The sequence below is a fragment of the Mirounga angustirostris genome, unplaced genomic scaffold (assembly GCF_029215605.1).
Source record: "Mirounga angustirostris isolate CCGP_5_RB_7025 unplaced genomic scaffold, mMirAng1.0.hap1 SCAF_142, whole genome shotgun sequence".
Classification (NCBI taxonomy): domain Eukaryota; kingdom Metazoa; phylum Chordata; class Mammalia; order Carnivora; family Phocidae; genus Mirounga; species Mirounga angustirostris.
This window is the reverse complement of record NW_026991850.1, coordinates 17,925-35,650: the sequence shown is the minus strand read 5'-3', so window position 1 is coordinate 35,650 and position 17,726 is coordinate 17,925. Positions and strand designations below refer to the sequence as shown.

General features: G+C 41.7%; 1 protein-coding gene across 1 annotated transcript in view; it reads left to right on the top strand.

Moving 5' to 3' along the window:
* The window catches only part of LOC135363373 (uncharacterized), a 53,960-nt gene that overhangs the window by 19,206 nt on the left and 17,028 nt on the right, over positions 1–17,726 (top strand). The window contains exons 8-18 of the mRNA XM_064583927.1: positions 873–1,061; positions 4,341–4,516; positions 5,902–6,063; positions 7,574–7,683; positions 8,214–8,403; positions 10,040–10,151; positions 11,390–11,565; positions 12,952–13,113; positions 14,627–14,736; positions 15,268–15,457; positions 17,072–17,183. Of these exons, the coding sequence (XP_064439997.1) occupies positions 873–1,061; positions 4,341–4,516; positions 5,902–6,063; positions 7,574–7,683; positions 8,214–8,403; positions 10,040–10,151; positions 11,390–11,565; positions 12,952–13,113; positions 14,627–14,736; positions 15,268–15,457; positions 17,072–17,183 (1,689 nt within the window). The remainder of the gene's footprint in view (positions 1–872; positions 1,062–4,340; positions 4,517–5,901; positions 6,064–7,573; positions 7,684–8,213; positions 8,404–10,039; positions 10,152–11,389; positions 11,566–12,951; positions 13,114–14,626; positions 14,737–15,267; positions 15,458–17,071; positions 17,184–17,726) is intronic.

Below are 17,726 nucleotides of genomic sequence, written 5' to 3'. Positions count from 1 at the left end.
TTCCATTCTGTTCTTAAAAAATGAGATCCATATCCTATAGCACAGGGTCTTTGAGAATTCTATAGAGAGGAAACAATTTAAAGCATACAAGAACAAAACAAATCACTTGGCAGGCAACTCTCACTGACTCTGGGTGCAGTTTTCCACTCTGTAAACATCGTTTTGCACTTTGCTTCTGGGTTCCCAACACTGTGCAGCCTTCCCTCTGATCATCACCTGGCAGGACTCCCCTTGGAGGAAGGGCAGCAGTGGGAGGGAAGTATAAAGCATAAAAGCAACCCATCCCACTGCCCTTGAGTAGCTCTGCCTCTAGAAATTGACAAAACGAAATGAAAAAAAATCTGCTCAACTGACATTATGTGAGAGAGAATAGCAATTCTTAATATATATGTTCAATTATTTAAAAAATATTACCCACCAATGCATATTAATATATTTACTCTGATCCTTATAAGTTTGTGTGAGGGCAAGCATTTCAAAGGATGAATGTAAGGCTCAGAGGGGTCAAGTAATTTGCCTAAGATGTGCAGATCTCGTTAGTGTCAAGGCAGAAACTAGAAGGCCTTAAATATTCTCAGATGGAAACACAGCAAAAGTCAGCATTGTGCAATGCACTGATGAATCTTTGTATTCCAAGTAAAGTAACATGCTTTAAATTTTTTTTCTCTTTTAAAAATCTTTTCCTTGGGCACCTGCTTTTTGCAAGGTGTCTCCAACAAGAGCGAATATGATGCTCACTCAGGAGGCACAGAGTGAGTGCCAGAAGCCCCAGGAGAATAGCAGCATATACCAGTGTGATGCATACACTCATGGGAAGGGGGATTTGATCAGAGCCATCACCATCAACCTGAATCTATATTTTTTCCATATAGGACATAAACATCCCTATGGAATTAAAATGAGCCATCTTCCATCTACCACACTGCTGCCGCAGACACCAGAGGACTCCATCTCTCCTTCCACCCTCCAGGAGTCCCTCCTTCTGGAGCAGGGGTTCGCAGAGATGCAAGGCCAGTTCATCCTGAAGCCCAGGCACCCAACGCAGAATGAGCAAGGGAGAGGTGAGCCCCTTCCCTTTCTTCAGGTGTCTTCTCTTGGCTCATGTCTCCACTCTTGCCCACAAATTGAGGACACAGAGCTCACTCTCTCTGTGGGGGGTGGGGAGGAACAGTAGAGGCAAGAACCCCCAAACTGCACAGAATCAAGCTTAGAGAAACCCAAAGGTCTTAAGACCCAACTCACTTCGAGGAAGGTTGTGTGCTTGTTTTAATTCTCCTAGGTAGACTGTTAACTCCTTTCTCTGTATCCCCAGAACACTTTCTACATATAATTATGTGAGTATACATCTGTGTGTCTTCTTAGAGCACAAGCTGTTTGTGGCCTGAAAACAGGTCTTCCCTATTCCAGGGTTTTATCTAGTATCTCAGGCCATCACAGGATGGAATCAAATGACTGCATGGCTTAGACGCACCTGGAATGGAAGAACTCCAGTGGAGTAAAGAGTTATGGAACTGAATTGGATTTATTCTGGGCTTAGGCTGAAGTGGCCTTGGGCTTACAGTTAGAATTCAAGTCTCAATTCTGCCCCCACTTTCCATGTCTGCTTCAGACACAGGTCAAGGCTGGAGCTAGACTGAATGTTTATGGTCAGGGCTTTTTCATCTTCCTTCTTGCTATTTTTTTCCCTACCATTCCAGTATTCTCCCATTGATATTTTTTTCTCTGATGAAAATGTGTTATTCATCTGAGAAGTATTGGGCCAAAATAGAAAGTATTTTATTGTTATGATTGTTATTCTATAAGCACAAGGTTTCAAAAATTTTATTTTTTAATATTCATACCCTAATTCAAGCATTAGGAAACATTAACCCAAATCTTGCCAGGACTGTTTAAGAAAGAATAGGTTTCCATGAAGTTAGCTTGTTTAATCATTCCTATATTTTTCATGGCTATAGCATATATTTTTATTAGTAATAGAGGCAACATGACCTCTAACAGCAAATAATGTACATTATAAAACATCCAGCTAAGCCTGAAAATACCTTGGAGAAAGTATAGGACTCAATGTGTACTTATTTTCTGTATATACTCATAGAGTAGCTAGATATATAGCTTTGTACCAAGGGATACAACATTCTTCTTAAGAGCATTCTTCTTATTAAAGCTGAAGAATGGAATATATTTGGGTAGTTTTAGAAATAATAAAACTAGGGGAAGAGTAGGGAACCCAGGTTGCATACAACAACTCAACTTACATATTAACACGTATCTTCAGCAAATGCATACATTTTGATGTACAGGAATCTCCTCCTGGATTTAAGAATGTGTTTGCTTTCTTTCTTCTCTCCTTTTAAAATGGTAGGTGTATCAATTTCAGGGCAGGAAGAAAGAGCCTTAGTTAAGTAAAGTGGTAGCCATCCTTCATGATTGCCTACCTTCTAGAGGTTGCAAAATCAAATAGAGAATGGGAGTGATGTCTGCTTTGGAGGGGGAAGAGACTGATGTCTAGACTGCCTGAGGCCTTCTGAGCAAGGAAATTACTTTTATCAAGGCTGCCATGAGCCATGCCTTGTGCTGAGTAGTACATTACATTTAGTTCAACGAGTTGTAGGCAGCAGCATTTATGTTAAAGTGAAGCAAACCAAACCTTCAGAATCTTTGAGTAATCTAACTAGGTGGCAGAACCAGGATGCTTCTGGTTCTTAGATCCTGGTCTCTCTGGTCAGGTGCCATGAGTGTTGCCACCCACGTGAGTGGATACGGTGATGCACTCACTACATCCCAGAAAAGCCCAGTGGACAGGTGTTTATGGGTGTTTGGTGAAATGTTGCTCATTTGTTTATCCTTCTACAGCTTGGCTCCTCTGTGGACTTTTAAAGAATTCAGTTATTTAAGCAGATTTTGGAAGCAAATGTTAAGGTATCTTCTAAGGAAAACATTCATAGCTGAGCAGTAGAAACTTTCAACTCAGCTTTTCACTGCAGATCACCTTTTCTTTGTAAAGCTCTTCTTCTGCATTCCTTTGATAGAGAATGTTGGGTAATTCAAAATCATCTCTGGAAATTGGGGATAAATCAGGCATTCATAATCTCTCATTGTTTTTCTTTTTGTATGTTTTCTTTCAAGCCTTGTACTGGTATGGTGTATATACATGTATGTTTGAGTATGTGTGAGGAATTGGGTGCAATTCATTGTGGATTAGACTCTTTTCAGTAAATATCAAACATAATTTACAAAAAAAAAAAAGTCATCTCTGGGTAGCTTGGTGGGGTATCACAAAAAAACACAGTCACCTGGAATCTTACCACATAGCCAGCATGTAATGACTATTTCCCAAGAACCCTGACTGCAGGAAGTCATCCTTGGGGATGGCCCAGAGCAGAGACACCAGAGGCTGCCTGAGAAGTGGGGTCAGGCGGATCATGTCATGAAAGGCAGATCCTTTTGATCATAGAAAGATGAGCACTCAGGGGCACCTGGGTGGCTCAGTCGTTAAGCGTCTGCCTTCAGCTCAGGTCATGATCCCAGCGTCCTGGGATCTAGTCCTGCATCGGGCTCCCTGCTCAGTGGGAGTCTGCTTCTCCCTCTCCCAATCCCCACCTGCTTGTGTTCCCTCTCTCGCTGTCTCTCTCTGCCAAATAAATAAATAAAATCTTAAAAAAAAAGTTGAGCACTCAGAAAGCCAAAGAGGAAACTTAAGGCTGGGAGGAGACTCACTGTGAAAGCAGATGATTAACAAACTCAGCTTGATTTGAATATCAGATCTTTTGAGCTTTTAAAATCAGATCTGACACTGGATGAATCCACTAATCATACTTACCAATAGGAAACAACAAGTTAAGTGCCTCATGATAAAGCCCAACGGGCAGTAGATGGGATTGAAAGCATTGACACTAAATCTGATCAAGTCTCTAGGTTTAACCATCAGTTTGCAGGATCTGGGGAAGAACTCTTAACACCGTAAGAATGCTATTGGCCAATTTCAAAACATGGAGAATTCTACACAAAAAATGCCTCAGTTTCCCTCTTCTAGCCATTGCAGTGAATGTACCGTAGAGTGGGAATGGTGAAAATAAGGTTAAGCGGGGTGCCTGGGTGACTCAGTTGTTAAGCGTCTCCCTTGGGCTCAGGTCATGATCCCCGTGTCCTGGGATTGAGCCCTGCATTAGGCTCCATGCTGGGTGGGAAGCCTGCTTCTCCCTCTCCCGCTCCCCCTGCTTGTGTTCCATCTCTCACTGGCTCTCTATCAAAAAATAAATAAAATCTTTAGAAAAAAAAAAGAAAAGAAGGTTAAGCAAATAAAACAACTACTACTACTACTAATTTCACTTCTTCCTTAGATTACGGGCAGAAGACACTTAAAAGCCGTTTTTTCAGAGACTGGGCCTGTTGTCTGGGCTCCAGCACTAGCCAGCACAGCCAGTGCACAACCCCACCTTCTTCAAAGCCAGGACAGCTCTTTGGAGTTTCCCTCATGGATGTGTGTGATAAAGACAACCTGCCGTTGCCAATTCTGGTAGGTCATCTCCTTTTGGTCTTCTATAGCCCTCCTGAGGAGTGGAAACTCTGAGAGGCTACGTGTCCTCATCCAAATCTATCCCCAAATGGAGAAGTCTTTTGACAGCCCCTGACTTTGGCTGAGAAGCTCTGTTAGTGTTATTTCAAAGAATAGAATCTGATTTAGGTCCTGCAGAGTCATGAGGCAAATACAAGAGGAAAAGACATTCTTCTCCATTCCACTTGGGTCTTGTTTCCACAAAGACATGCGGAGGCTTGTTCAGATCAGTCAAAATGGACTCTGTATGTGAGTCTCTGAGAGTCCACCTCATCTTCACACTCTCCCTTCATTGCCTTCCTGCACTCACATGAGTCTCAAGTCTCCTTCAGCGGAGTCTACTCAGTCTAACAATTGTAAACATCTGACATGAGCATAGACTCATCCTCTGGCAAATAGGAATCTGTTAATCCTAACAGAATATGTCAAATGAAAGCCACAGAGTTTGGCCTGTGTTATCTCAAACTGCTGTAGTGAATTGTCAGTGTGGACCTTCACTGAGTATTCGGTGTCTCTGCAAGCACTGTACGGGATGTAGGGAACGTTCTGCTAGCTATGAAGAAATGTATTATACTAGCTAGCATGTTACCTGCTAGCTACTACCCCAGTTCCTTGCATCACAGCAAATTTAGGGGCTAGCTAGGATTATCATCCTCCGCACTGCCTAAACGAATCAGAAAAGCCTCAGTACAGGATGTATGTGCCCCAGCTCTCACAATAGATAAGTAGCATAATAGACTTCAGATCCGTTGGATTCCCTGAGTCCAGCCCTTATTAAATTTCTACACAGCAGGGAGAGGACATGAAGATACAGCAAAAGACAATGAAAGACTCATGAGAAGGGAGGGTAATCAGAGAAGGGGAAGAGAGTTTCTGAGCCTGACTTTAAAAGAGGGAATGATATAGAACAAGTAGGAATGGAGTATACAGTCACTTAAAGAGAAATAAACAAATGGGAAATGAGTATTTCCTAAATAGACTTCCATACTTGGGGAAGAGCATCTACGTAAGGGGATAATGAGAAAAGAATGGTAAAGTAGGAAACAGACGGTGATTGCGCAAAGGCCTTGAAGCAGAGAAATTTGATTTAAGAGTGGAAACTCAATGGAAAGGAAAATCTGATTAAAAGAAGTGTTTAAAATGTTTCAGTGTATGACTGTAAAATGGATATTTGGGTAGAAAGTATATAGAGAGACACTGAAAAAACAGCCATCTAAATTGACTTTAGTCCTTTCTGCACGAAAACAGTATACCATTGCATTCCCCTCCTCTTTCAAAACGGAGGCAAGCTTGAGCTCTGCGTTTGGGGATATGAGATGCGATATAATTTCCTTTTCTTCCTACAGGATATGCTTTCCTTTATTAATCAAAAAGGGCCACTCACAGAATGCATCTTCAGCAAATCACCCAATATAAAATCAACTAGGGTCATAAAGGAGAAACTAAATTCTGGGGTCAAAGTGGACCTGTACAGCGAATCTGTTCATGTGGTCGCATCCGTCTTAAAGGTAGGGAAGGTTCTAGCATTATCCACACATGAGTAACTGACGCTATGATTGGTGTCTTTCATCATGACTGCTCAAGAACCATAATGGGCATAATAGATTAAGAACCTGACAAGCTGGTAAACGCTTGATAAATCAAAATTTAAGGAAGCTACTTTAGGAGTTAAAAGCCCCATATGTTAGAAATACTTTCTGTTTTCACTACACACCGCCTACCCCGCCTTCACTCCTGAAGTCGCCATGCAAAATACTAATACTGAAATGACTTCTAGTCATGATAATAAATTTCAAAATACACACCAATACATACACACTGTTTACTCATGCAAACATCCTCCCCACCCTCCTAGTGAAGGCAAACTTTCCAAAAGAAATAGAACAGGGAAAGAATTTAATCCATCCACCTTGGCACTTGTGAACAGCTCTGAACAACCCTATGTTAACGTAGTAATGACTACAGTCTTAGAATCTCAGTCACATTTGGTCTTCCCTTGTTCCCCGTTAATGTTCGAAGATGTGCTAAATAGCAAAGTCCAGAAATGACTTCGGTAACCACTCCTACACTGGGGCCATAGTGATATCCAGTAGTAATATACATATAGGCATCAGGAGACAGGAGAAGAATGCTGATACATTAGGTAGCAAGATGAGTGTTGCCCTCTGTAAGGTGCGCACATGGAATCCATTTTCTAGCAAGAGTTAGGAGGTTCTTTCCCGATTCCGTGTTATAAGCACCGACTAGGGAGAGGGTGAGCACTTGTGGGTATAGTGCTTAGACATTTCTAAAGTTTTCTCTTCCTGAAGTTGACGGATCTTGGTGGAGAAACAGACTCTGCAACCTTGGACTTGATAATATTGTCAAACTAACTGGGAATTGACCTAATCTAGAAATGAATCTATCCTCAGGACCTCAGTGAGTCTACCATTAGACTCTCGACTTTTAGACAGTTAAGAAAAGGAAAAATGAAGCAATTGTGAGAGTAGCTTTCTTCCAAGGAGCACACCTACCCCGAGTGAGAAGACCTAGTTCTTTCCTAATATGTGTGCAAAAGCCCACCTGTTTGTGTTTTGATTGTTTCAGGCCTTTTCTTGCTAGAGTTAAGAGCTAGCACTGTGTCTAAAACAAGCAACATGGGTAAGCGTATTTCTGTCCAAGAAGCTAATAGGATTTAGGATGGTCTATAGCCAGACGCTGTCAGTTTGTGGTACTTTGCAAAAAAAGCACACAAAGAAAATAAGTTCCAGATGATAGAAGGGAGCTTTATCTCCATTTCTACCACAGCCTAAGCTCTGCTTTTATGCCTCTAAGATTTAGGGGGAGAAAATCCAAGCACCTGCTGCTGCGTGTGAAAGTCAATAGAGAGTCAGAGCCGAGCTCCATGTGGGTCACAGTTTGGGTATCTGTGAAGGAAGTGGGGGCTGAACTGAATTTTTTAACTACATATTTTCTCTCTAATATTTCCAATACATATTTTCTATAATATATATACATATTTATTTTTATCTCCATAAGGATTTCCTAAGAAATATCCCAGGAAGTATATTTTTGTTCAATCTCTATGACAAATGGCTCGGTGTTATTGATCAAGGGAACGAAGAGGAGAAGATGACTGCAGCGCGGAGGTAATGATGCAATAATTACTCTACTGTGGTCACATCTCCAAAATACAGCGAACATAGTATTAGCAAAATATTGGCTTACGTTTTGCAGCTTTGCCCACTAAAATCATGACCAATGTCAAAGAGTTTCAATTCTTCACAGCCATGGGGGTCAGCTTCAGAATAGAGGTACGCCTTAGGGCTATTATTGTTCTTCCTCTGATCTTATTAATGTGGACTCCTTGGCCATTTGACACCTTCTGGATCCATGAAACTTGTAGACGAAATTCCCTGGTTGAAGACACATGAAAGAGCATCAACTGCCAGGGCTATGACCTTAAAAGTCTGTCAAACATTTAACTAACCAGAGAAGTTTTTATCTGGCTCAGGAACTGAATTCAGTGCACCAATTTTGTCTACATTCATGCCTGGAACTCTGCTACAGCGGGTTGTGTGCTAGATATACAAGGTTGTATCCTTTTCCCTGTCTCTGTTTTTCCAATCTCCTAAGTGGAATCACTTGCCTAATTTAAAAGTGTGTTTTCTGACCTTAGGCTTTTAGCCCAGCTGCCAAGAGCAAATGTTGTTCTCTTGCGATACCTTTTTGGAGTGCTATACAACATCGAGCAACATTCCTCATCCAATCAGATGACAGCTTATAATTTATCCGTTTGTATAGCCCCAAGCGTTCTTTACCCACCTGATTCCGACAGCTTGGAATTGGAAGACAACTTGATAAAAAAGGTAATGAGAGCTCTCATTTTTGTCCCCCAGGGGGTAGAATCCCTACTTTGACCCGGACATGTGCAGTAGTAACTCTGACAAAAGGAACTTTGTGAAGTGCACATTTTCATTAGGCCCCTGTGGAGTGGCAGAGTTCTTTATCCTACTCTGGTGGGGTCTGGGAAGGGGTGTTGTTAAACGGAAAACTCAGAGCGGTCGAGTCACTTCTTCCCGCTCCAGGAGACTAAACCTAGACTGACTAAACGAGAGAGAAAAGAGTCGTGTGATACGATAGAAAAGAACCTGGGCTTTGGAGCTTCACTAGTCAAGGTTCAACTCTCAGCCTAATCCCTGAGGGACTCGTAACCTTGGGCAAAGCCATGGTTTCCTCACTACACAATGGCGACAACAGCCAGCTCCTCCGGTCATCACTGGCACATCCTAGGTGGCTTGGGCAATATGAGCCCGCATGGCTCCAAAGACATTGGCCTTCCTCTGCCAATTGTGGCTCTTCTAGAAAAGTACTCGGCTACTATTTCACCTCTGCTATGTCAACAGAAACTAGCAAGAGATTCCAGAACATCCTAATAAGATGACAGGTCTTCCCCAAGCTCACCCAGAGAGAGCCTGTATGAGGCAAAGCCATGAGTGTGAAGGGACTGAAGTTAGACAGACAGATACGTTTTCTCTCCAGTTGTGTGGGTTTTCCCTCACAACCCCACAAAAATCTGTACTTCCCAACTTTAAGATACTTCTTCATTTAAGAAATGGTTTTCTTAAGTTTTTGTTCATACTTTATAAAGTTTCATAAGATGGTATACATCAGTTACAGCTCAATAAAACTGGAAAAAAAATTTAAAAACAAAAAATAAGTAAACTTTAATAAGGTAGGCTACTTTGAAAATTATCCTAGTTTTATTTATTTTTTGATATGTATTTATTTGAGGGAAAGAGAGAGCGTGAGCGGGGCTGGGGCAGAAGAAGAGGGAGAGGGAGAGGGAGAAGCCCAAGCTGATTCCCCGCTGAGCACAGAGCCCAAAGTTGGCTCCATGTGGGGCTGGATCTCACCATCATGAGATAGTGATCTGAGCCAAAATCAAGAGTCAGATGCTCAACAGAGGGGCCCCAAAAATTATCCTAGGCTTAATGATGTAACCACTGATACCAAAATGTTACCTATTAAACTAGGCCACATATTAAAACTTTAGCCTACTGATTAGCAGTATTTTAAAATGTGTACCCAAAGTACACGGAAAAGTATCACTCTTCCTAAGTTATTTCTTAGAGAATTCTGGTCTCTGTTTTTTCTTTTATTATTTTTTTTAAGATTATATTTATTTTCTTGACAGAGGCAGACACAGCGAGAGAGGGAACACAAGCAGGGGGAGTGAGAGAGGGAGAATCAGGCTTCCCGCTGAGCAGGGAGCCCGATGTAGGGCTGATCGCAGCACCCTGGGATCATGAGCTGGGCTGAATGCAGACGCCTGACCGATTGAGCCACCCAGGCGCTCCTGGTCTCTATGTATTTTTGTCAATTGTGAATTTTTCTGGGAAATCTTTCACATTCTTTCTTAGATCCAAGGTCTATAGACATAATGTGATTTATAACTATGCCCTATGGAAAAGAGCACCCCATTTTTGTCTTTTTGTGTTACAGATTTCTCTTGTACAATTTCTCATTGAAAATTGCCTTAAAATATTTGGAGAAGACATCACTTCCCTCTTGGGAGAGAACTCAATGAGTCGTGGTAACAGCGAGCAGGCTGCAGGTACCGGGAATAATTTATTTGGCTTTAGTGAGAAGCAGACAGCAAGGCTGCCAGGGGTCATGGGAGATGCTTAGACAGAGCTGTTCTGGAGCCCAGAGCATCGCCAGGGCAAGGATTTCCATGTGCTCCTTCTCCCGAAGGCTGGCTCACAGGTCAAGGGAGGTTCCACACTGTTGTGAGACCAAAGAAAGGATAAGATGAGGTCTCTGACTTCAAGAAGGTTTCTAGTGTAGATCATAACGGAATTAGGACTCATCATGGTATGCCACAGTGTTTGGGAACTTTTTCTCACAAAATTTAAATGGGTGCTATATATATATCTATGTAGTTATATATATTACATAATTATATACTGATACTATATAAATATATAAACATAATGTATATATTTATGTATATTACATGAGCGCTGGTTGAAGCCAGAGAAAGGGGCTTTTCTTCCCCTCCCTCCTCTTTTGGCTCAGGGTCTCTTGAGGCACCACAGGATTCCAGTGCCCTTTGAAGCGGGTTGAAAAGAATTGGCATCTTTGAGAAAAAAGGACTTGACTTGATGTCAAACAACCTCTCCAGAGTGTAAATTCCTGTACCCCCACTTACCAGCTATATTATCTTTGGCCAGTTATACCAGCTCAGCATCAGTTTATTCATCTCTAAAATGTGGATAAAAATAATGTCTAAATTTTAGAATTGTTGTGTAGAATAAATAAGATGATGGATGTAATCCAAAAAAAGCCATTAATAGCACTAGGAGAAGTGCCCCTGAGTCTAGATGTAGTATGATTTGAGCCTAGCTAATCAGACCTAACTGGCAGCAGTCCACCTTAGAAGGTAGACTTTCGATTCAGAACCTGGAGACACGTATCATCAATCCCTCCATATTTTTGACATTTCTTCTTTTCATGACACGTACCACATGCTTTGAGGAAAGTTTTAGGAAAATACAAGTCATCAGGAATTAAGATGAGTCTGGGGCACCTGGGTGGCTCAGTCGTTAAACATCTGCCTTCAGCTCAGGTCATGATCCTGGGGTCCTGGTACCGAGCCCCGCATCAGGCTCCCTGCTCCAAGGGAAGCCTGCTTCTCCCTCTCCCCCTCCCCTTACTTGTGTTCCCTCTCTTGCTGTCTCTCTCTCTCTGTCAAAAAATAAATAAAATCTGTAAAAAAAAAAAAAAAGGAAAAAGAAGGTTCAACATATTAAACAACAACTACTACTACGAGTACTCTCACTTCTTCCTTAGACTCCAGCCTGAAGACTGTGAAAACCCGTTCTTTCAGAGACAGGGTGTTTTGTCGGGGTTCCAGCACTTCCCAGCACAACCAGTGCACAGCCCCACCTTCCGCAAAGCCAGGACAGCTCTTTGGAGTTTCCCTCATGGATGTGTGTGATAAAGACAACTTGTCCTTCCCAATTCTGGTAGGTCAACTCCTTTTGGTCTTCTAGAGCCCTCCTGAGAAGGGGAAACTCTGAGAGGCCAAGCGTCCTCATCCAAATCTATCCCAAAAATGAAGAAGTCATTAGACAGCCCCTGGCTTTGGCTGAGAAGCTCTATAACTGTTATTTCAAAGAATAGAATCTGATTTAGGTCCTGCAGAGTCATGAGGCAAATGCAACAGGAAAAGACATTCTTCTCCATTCCACTTGGGTCTTGTTTCCACAAAGACATGCGGAGGCTTGTTCAGATCAGTCAAAATGGACTCTGTGTATGTGAGTCTCGGAGACTCCACCTCATCTTCACACTCTCCCTTCATTGCCTTGCTGAACTCACATGAGTCTCAAGTCTCCTTCAGCGGAGTCTACTCAGTCTAACAACTGCAGACATCTGACACGAGCATAGACTCATCCTCTGGCAAATAGGAATGTGTTAATCCTAGGAGAATATGTCAAACGAAAGCCACAGAGTTTGGCCTGTGTTATCTCAAACTGCTGTAGTGAATTGTCAGTGTGGACCTTCACTGAGTATTCGGTGTCTCTGCATGCACTGTACGGGATGTAGGGAACGTTCTGCTAGCTATGAAGAAATGCATCATCTTAGCTAGCATGTTACCTGCTAGCTACTTACCCCAGTTCCTTGCATCACAGCAAATTTAGGGGCTAGCTAGGATTATCATCCTCCGCACTGCCTAAACGAATCAGAAAAGCCTCAGTACAGGATGTATGTGCCCCAACGCACACAATAGTTAAGTAGCATAATAGACTTCAGATCCGTTGGATTCCCTGAGTCCAGCCCTTATTAAATTTCTACACAGCAGGGAGAGGACATGAAGATACAGCAAAAGACAATGAAAGACTCATGAGAAGGGAGGGTAATCAGAGAAGGAGAAGAGAGTTCCTGAGCCTGACTTTAAAAGAGGGAAGGAAATAGAACAAGTAGGAATGGAGTATACAGTCACTTAAAGAGAAATAAACAAATGGGAAATGAGTATTTCCTAACTAGACTTCCATACTTGCGGAAGAGCATGTATGTAAGGGACAAATGTGAAAAGAATGGGAAAGTAGGAAACAGACGGTTATTCCGCAAAGGCCTTGAGGCAGAGAAGTTTGATTTAAAAGTGTAAACTTAGTGGAAAATCTGATTAAAAGAAGTGTTTAAAATGTTTCAGTGTATGACTGTAAAATGGATATATGGGTAGAAAGTATATATAGAGAGACACTGAAAAAACAGCAATCTAAATTGACTTTAGTCCTTCCCGCTCTAAAACATTGTACCATTACATTCCCCTTTTCTTTCAAAACGGAGGCAAGATTGTGCTCTGCGTTTGTGGATATGAGATGCCATATACTTTTCTTTTCTTCCTACAGGGTATGCTTTCCTTTATTAATCAGAAAGGGCCACTCACAGAAGGCGTCTTCAGAAACTCAGCCAATATAAAATCCCGCAGAGTCCTAACGGAGAAACAAAATTCTGGGGTCAAAGTGAACCCGTACAGGGAATCTATTCATGTGTTCGCATCCGTCTTAAAGGTAGGGAAGGTTCTAGCATTATCCACACGTGAGTAACTGAAGCGATGATTGGTGTCCTTCATCATGACTGCTCAAGAACCATAACGGGCATAGTAGATTAATAACGTGACAAGCTGAAAAACGCTTGACAAAATCAAAATTTAAGGAAGCAACTTTAGGAGTTAAAAGCCCCATGTGTTACAAATACTTTCTGTTTTCACCACACACAGCCATCCGCACCTTCACTCCTGAAGACTCCATGCAAAATGCTAATACTGAAATGACTACAGTCATGATAATAAATTTCAAAATACGCACTGACACAAACACACTGTTTACCAAAGCAGACATCCTGACCACCCTCCTAATGAAGGCAAACTTTCCAAAAGAAATAGAACAGGGAAAGAATTTAATCCATGCACCTTTGCACTTATGAACAGCTTTGAACAACCCTATGTTAATGTAGTACTGACTACAGTCTTAGAATCTCAATCACATTTGGTCTTCCCTTGTCCCCCATTAATGTTCGAAGATGTGATAAATAGCAAAGTCCAGAAATGACTTCGGTAACCACTCCTACACTGGGGCCATAGTGATATCCAGTAGTAATATACATATAGGCATCAGGAGACAGGAGAGGAATGAGAATACACTAGGTAGCAAGATGAGTGTTGCGCTCTGTAAGGTGCACACATGGAATCTATTTTCTAGCAAGAGTTGGTAGGTTCTTTCCTGTTTCTGTGTTATAAGCACTGACTAGGAGGAGCGTGAGCACTTGTGGGTATAGTGCTTAGACATTTCTAAAGTTTTCTCTTCCTGAAGTTGACAGATCTTGGTGGAGAATCAGACTCTGCAACCTTGGCCTTGATAATATCATGGCAAACTAACTGGACAATTGTCCTAAACTAGAAATGAATCTATCCTCAGGACCACAGTGAGTCTGCCATTAGACTCTCGACTTTTAGACAGTTAAGAAAAGGAAGAATGAAGCAATTGTGAGAGTAGCTTTCTTCCAGGGAACACACATACCCCGAATGAGAAGACCTACCTCTTGCCTAATGTGTGTGCAAGAGCCCACCTGTTTGTGTTTTGATTGTTTCAGGGCTTTTCTTGCTAGAATTAAGAGCTAGCACTGTGTCTAAACCAAGCAACATGGGTATGTGTATTTCTGGCCAAGAAGCTAATAGGATTTAGGATGGTCTATAGCCAGACCCTGTCAGTTTGTGGTACTTTGCAAAAAAAGCACACACAAAAAATAAGTTCCAGATGATAGAAGGGAGCTTTATCTTCATTTCCACCACAGGCTAAGCTCTGCTTTTATGCCTCTAAGTTTTAGTGGGAGAAAATCCAAGCATCTGCTGCTGCATGTGCAAGTCAATGGAGAGTCAGAGCCGAGCACCGTGTGGGTCACAATTTGGATATCTGTGAAGGAAGTGGGGGCTGAACTGAATTTTTTAACTACATATTTTCTCTGGAATATTTCCAATACATATTTTCTATAATATATATACATAGTTTTTTTTATCTCCCTAAGGATTTTCTTAGAAATATCCATGGAAGTATATTTTTATCTGATCTCTATGACAAATGGCTCGGTGTTATTGATCAAGGCAACGAAGAGGAGAAGATAACTGCAGCCCAGAGGTAATGATGCAATAATTACTCTACTCTGGTCACATCTCCAAAATACAGCCAACATACTATCAGGAAAACATTGGCTTACGTTTTGCAGCTTTGCCCACTATAATCATGACCAATGCCAAAGAGTTTCAATTCTTCACACCCATGGGGGCCAGGTTCATAATAGAGGCACACTTTAGGGCTTTTATCATTCTTCTTCTGATCTTATTAATTTGGAATCCTTGGCCGTTTTACATCTTATGGGTACATGAAACTGTTAGAGGAAATCCCCTGGTCCAAGACAGATGCAAGAACATCAGTTGCCAGGGCTATGACCTTAAAGGTCTGTCAAACATTTAACTAACCAGAGAAGTTTTTATCTGGCTCATGAACTGAATTCAGTGCAACAATTTTGCATACATTCATGCCTGGAACTCTGCTACACCGGGTTGTGTGCTAGATATACAAGGATGTATCCTGTTCCCTGTCTCTGTTTTTCCAACCTCCTAAGTGGAATCACTTGCCTAATTTAAATGAGTATTTTTCTAACCTTAGGCTTTTACCCCAGCTGCCAAGAGGAAATGTTGTTCTCTTGCGATACCTTTTTGGAGTGTTATACAACATTGAGCAACCTCCCTCATCCACTCAGATGACAGCTTATAATTTATCAGTGTTTATAACCCTAAGCGTTCTTTACGCACCTGATTCTGGCACCTTAGAATTGGAAGACAACTTGATAAAACAGGTAATGAGAGCTCTCATTTTTGTCCCCCAGGGGGTAGAATCCCTACTTTGAACCGGACATGTGCAGTAGTAACTCTGACGGATGGAACTTTGTGAAGTGCACATTTTCATTACGCCCCTGTGGAGTGGCAGAGTTCTTTATCCTACTCTGGTGGGGTCTGGGAAGGGGTGTCGTTAAACGGGAAACTCGGAGCAGTCGAGTCACTTCTTCCCCCTCCAGGAGACTAAACACTAGACTGACTAAACGAGAGAGAGAAGAGTCGTGTGATACGATAGAAAGGAACGTGGGCTTTGGAGCTTCACTAGTCAAGGTTCAACTCTCAGCCTAATCCCTGAGGGACTCGTAACCTTGGGCAAAGCCATGGTTTCCTCACTACACAATGGCGACAACAGCCAGCTCCTCTGGTCATGACAGGCATATCCTGGGTGGCTTGGGCAATATGAGCCCCCATGGCTCCAAACACATTGGCCTTCCTCTGCCAATAGTGGCTCTCTAGAAAAGTACTTGGCTACTATTTCACCTCTGCTACATCTTATGGAAACTAGCAAAAGATTCCACACCATCCTAAGAAGATGACAGGTCTTCCCCAAGCTCACACAGAGAGAGCCAGCATGAGGCAAACCAATGTGTGAGAAGGGACTGAAGTTAGACAGACAGATACATTTTCTCTCCAGCTGTGTGGGTTTTCCCTCACAACCCCACCAAAATCTCTGCTTCTCAACTTTAAGATACTTCTTCATTTAAGAAATGGTTTTCTTAAGTTTTTGTTCATACTTTATAAAGTTTCATAAGATGTTATACATCAGTTACAGCTCAATAAAACTGGAAACAAAATTTAAAAACAAAAAACAGGTAAACTTTAATAAGGTAGGCTACTTTGAATATTATCCTAGTTTTATTTATTTTTGGATATGTATTTCTTTGAGAGAGGGAAAGAGAGCGTGAGTGGGGCAGGGGCAGAAGAAGAGGGAGAGGGAGAAGACCAAGCCGATTCCCTGCTGAGCCCAGAGCCGAAAGTTGGCTCCATGTGGGGCTGGATCTCACCACCATGAGATTGTGATCTGCGCCGAAATCAAGAGTCCGACGCTCAACTGAGGGGCCCCGAAATTTATCCTAGGCTTAAAGATGTAACCACTGATCCCAAAATGTTAGCTATGAAACTAGGCCACGCATTATAACTTTAGCCCACGGATGAGCAGTATTTCAAAATGTGTACCCAAAGTACACGGGAAAGCATCAGTCATTCTAAGTTATTTCCTAGAGAACTCTGGTCTCTATGTTTTTGGTTTTTTTTTTTTAAGATTTGATTTATTTACTTGACAGAGAGGGAACACAAGGAGGGAGAGTGGGAGAGGAAGAAGCAGGCTTCCCGCTGAGCAGGGAGCCAGATATAGGGTTGATCCCAGCACCCTGGGATCTTGACCTGAGCCGAAGGGAGATGCGTAACTGACTGAGCCACCCAGGTGCCCCTGGTTTCTACGTATTTTTATCAACTCTGAATTTTTCTGACAAGTCCTTCCCGTTTTTCCTTAGATCCAAGGTCTATATACAAAATGTGTTTAAAACTATGGCCTATGGAAAAGAACACCTCATTTTTGTCTTTTTGTGTTACAGATTTCTCTTGTACAATTTCTCCTTGAAAATTGCCTCAGGATATTTGGAGAAGACATCACTTCCCTCTTGGGAGAGAACTCAATGAGTCGTGGTAACAGCGAGAAGGCTGCAGGTACCGGGAGTAATTTAATTGGCTTTAGTGAGAAGCAGACAGCAAGGCTGCCAAGGGTCATGGGAGATGCATAGACAGTGCTGTTCTGGAGCCCAGCGCATCGCCAGGGCAATGATTTCCATGTGCTCCTTCTTCCAAAGGCTGGCTCAACAGGTCAAGGGAGGTTCCACACTGTTGTGAGACCAAAGAAAGGATAAGATGAGGTCTCTGACTTCAACAAGTTTCTAGTGTAGATCATAAAGGCATTAGGACTCATCATGGTATGCTACAGTGTTTGGGATTTTTTTCTAACAAAATTCTAAAAGGGTGCTATACATATACATACATATATATTTATATATATATGTATATATGTAATAATGAATCAGAAAAGGCTCAGTACAGGATGTATGTATATGTATGTATATATTTGTATATATATGTATATATATATGTAAAACACATCATACATGTGTATGTAGTTATATATAATATATAATTATATACTTATAGTATATAAATATATTATCATAATATATATATTTATGTATATTAGAAGTACTC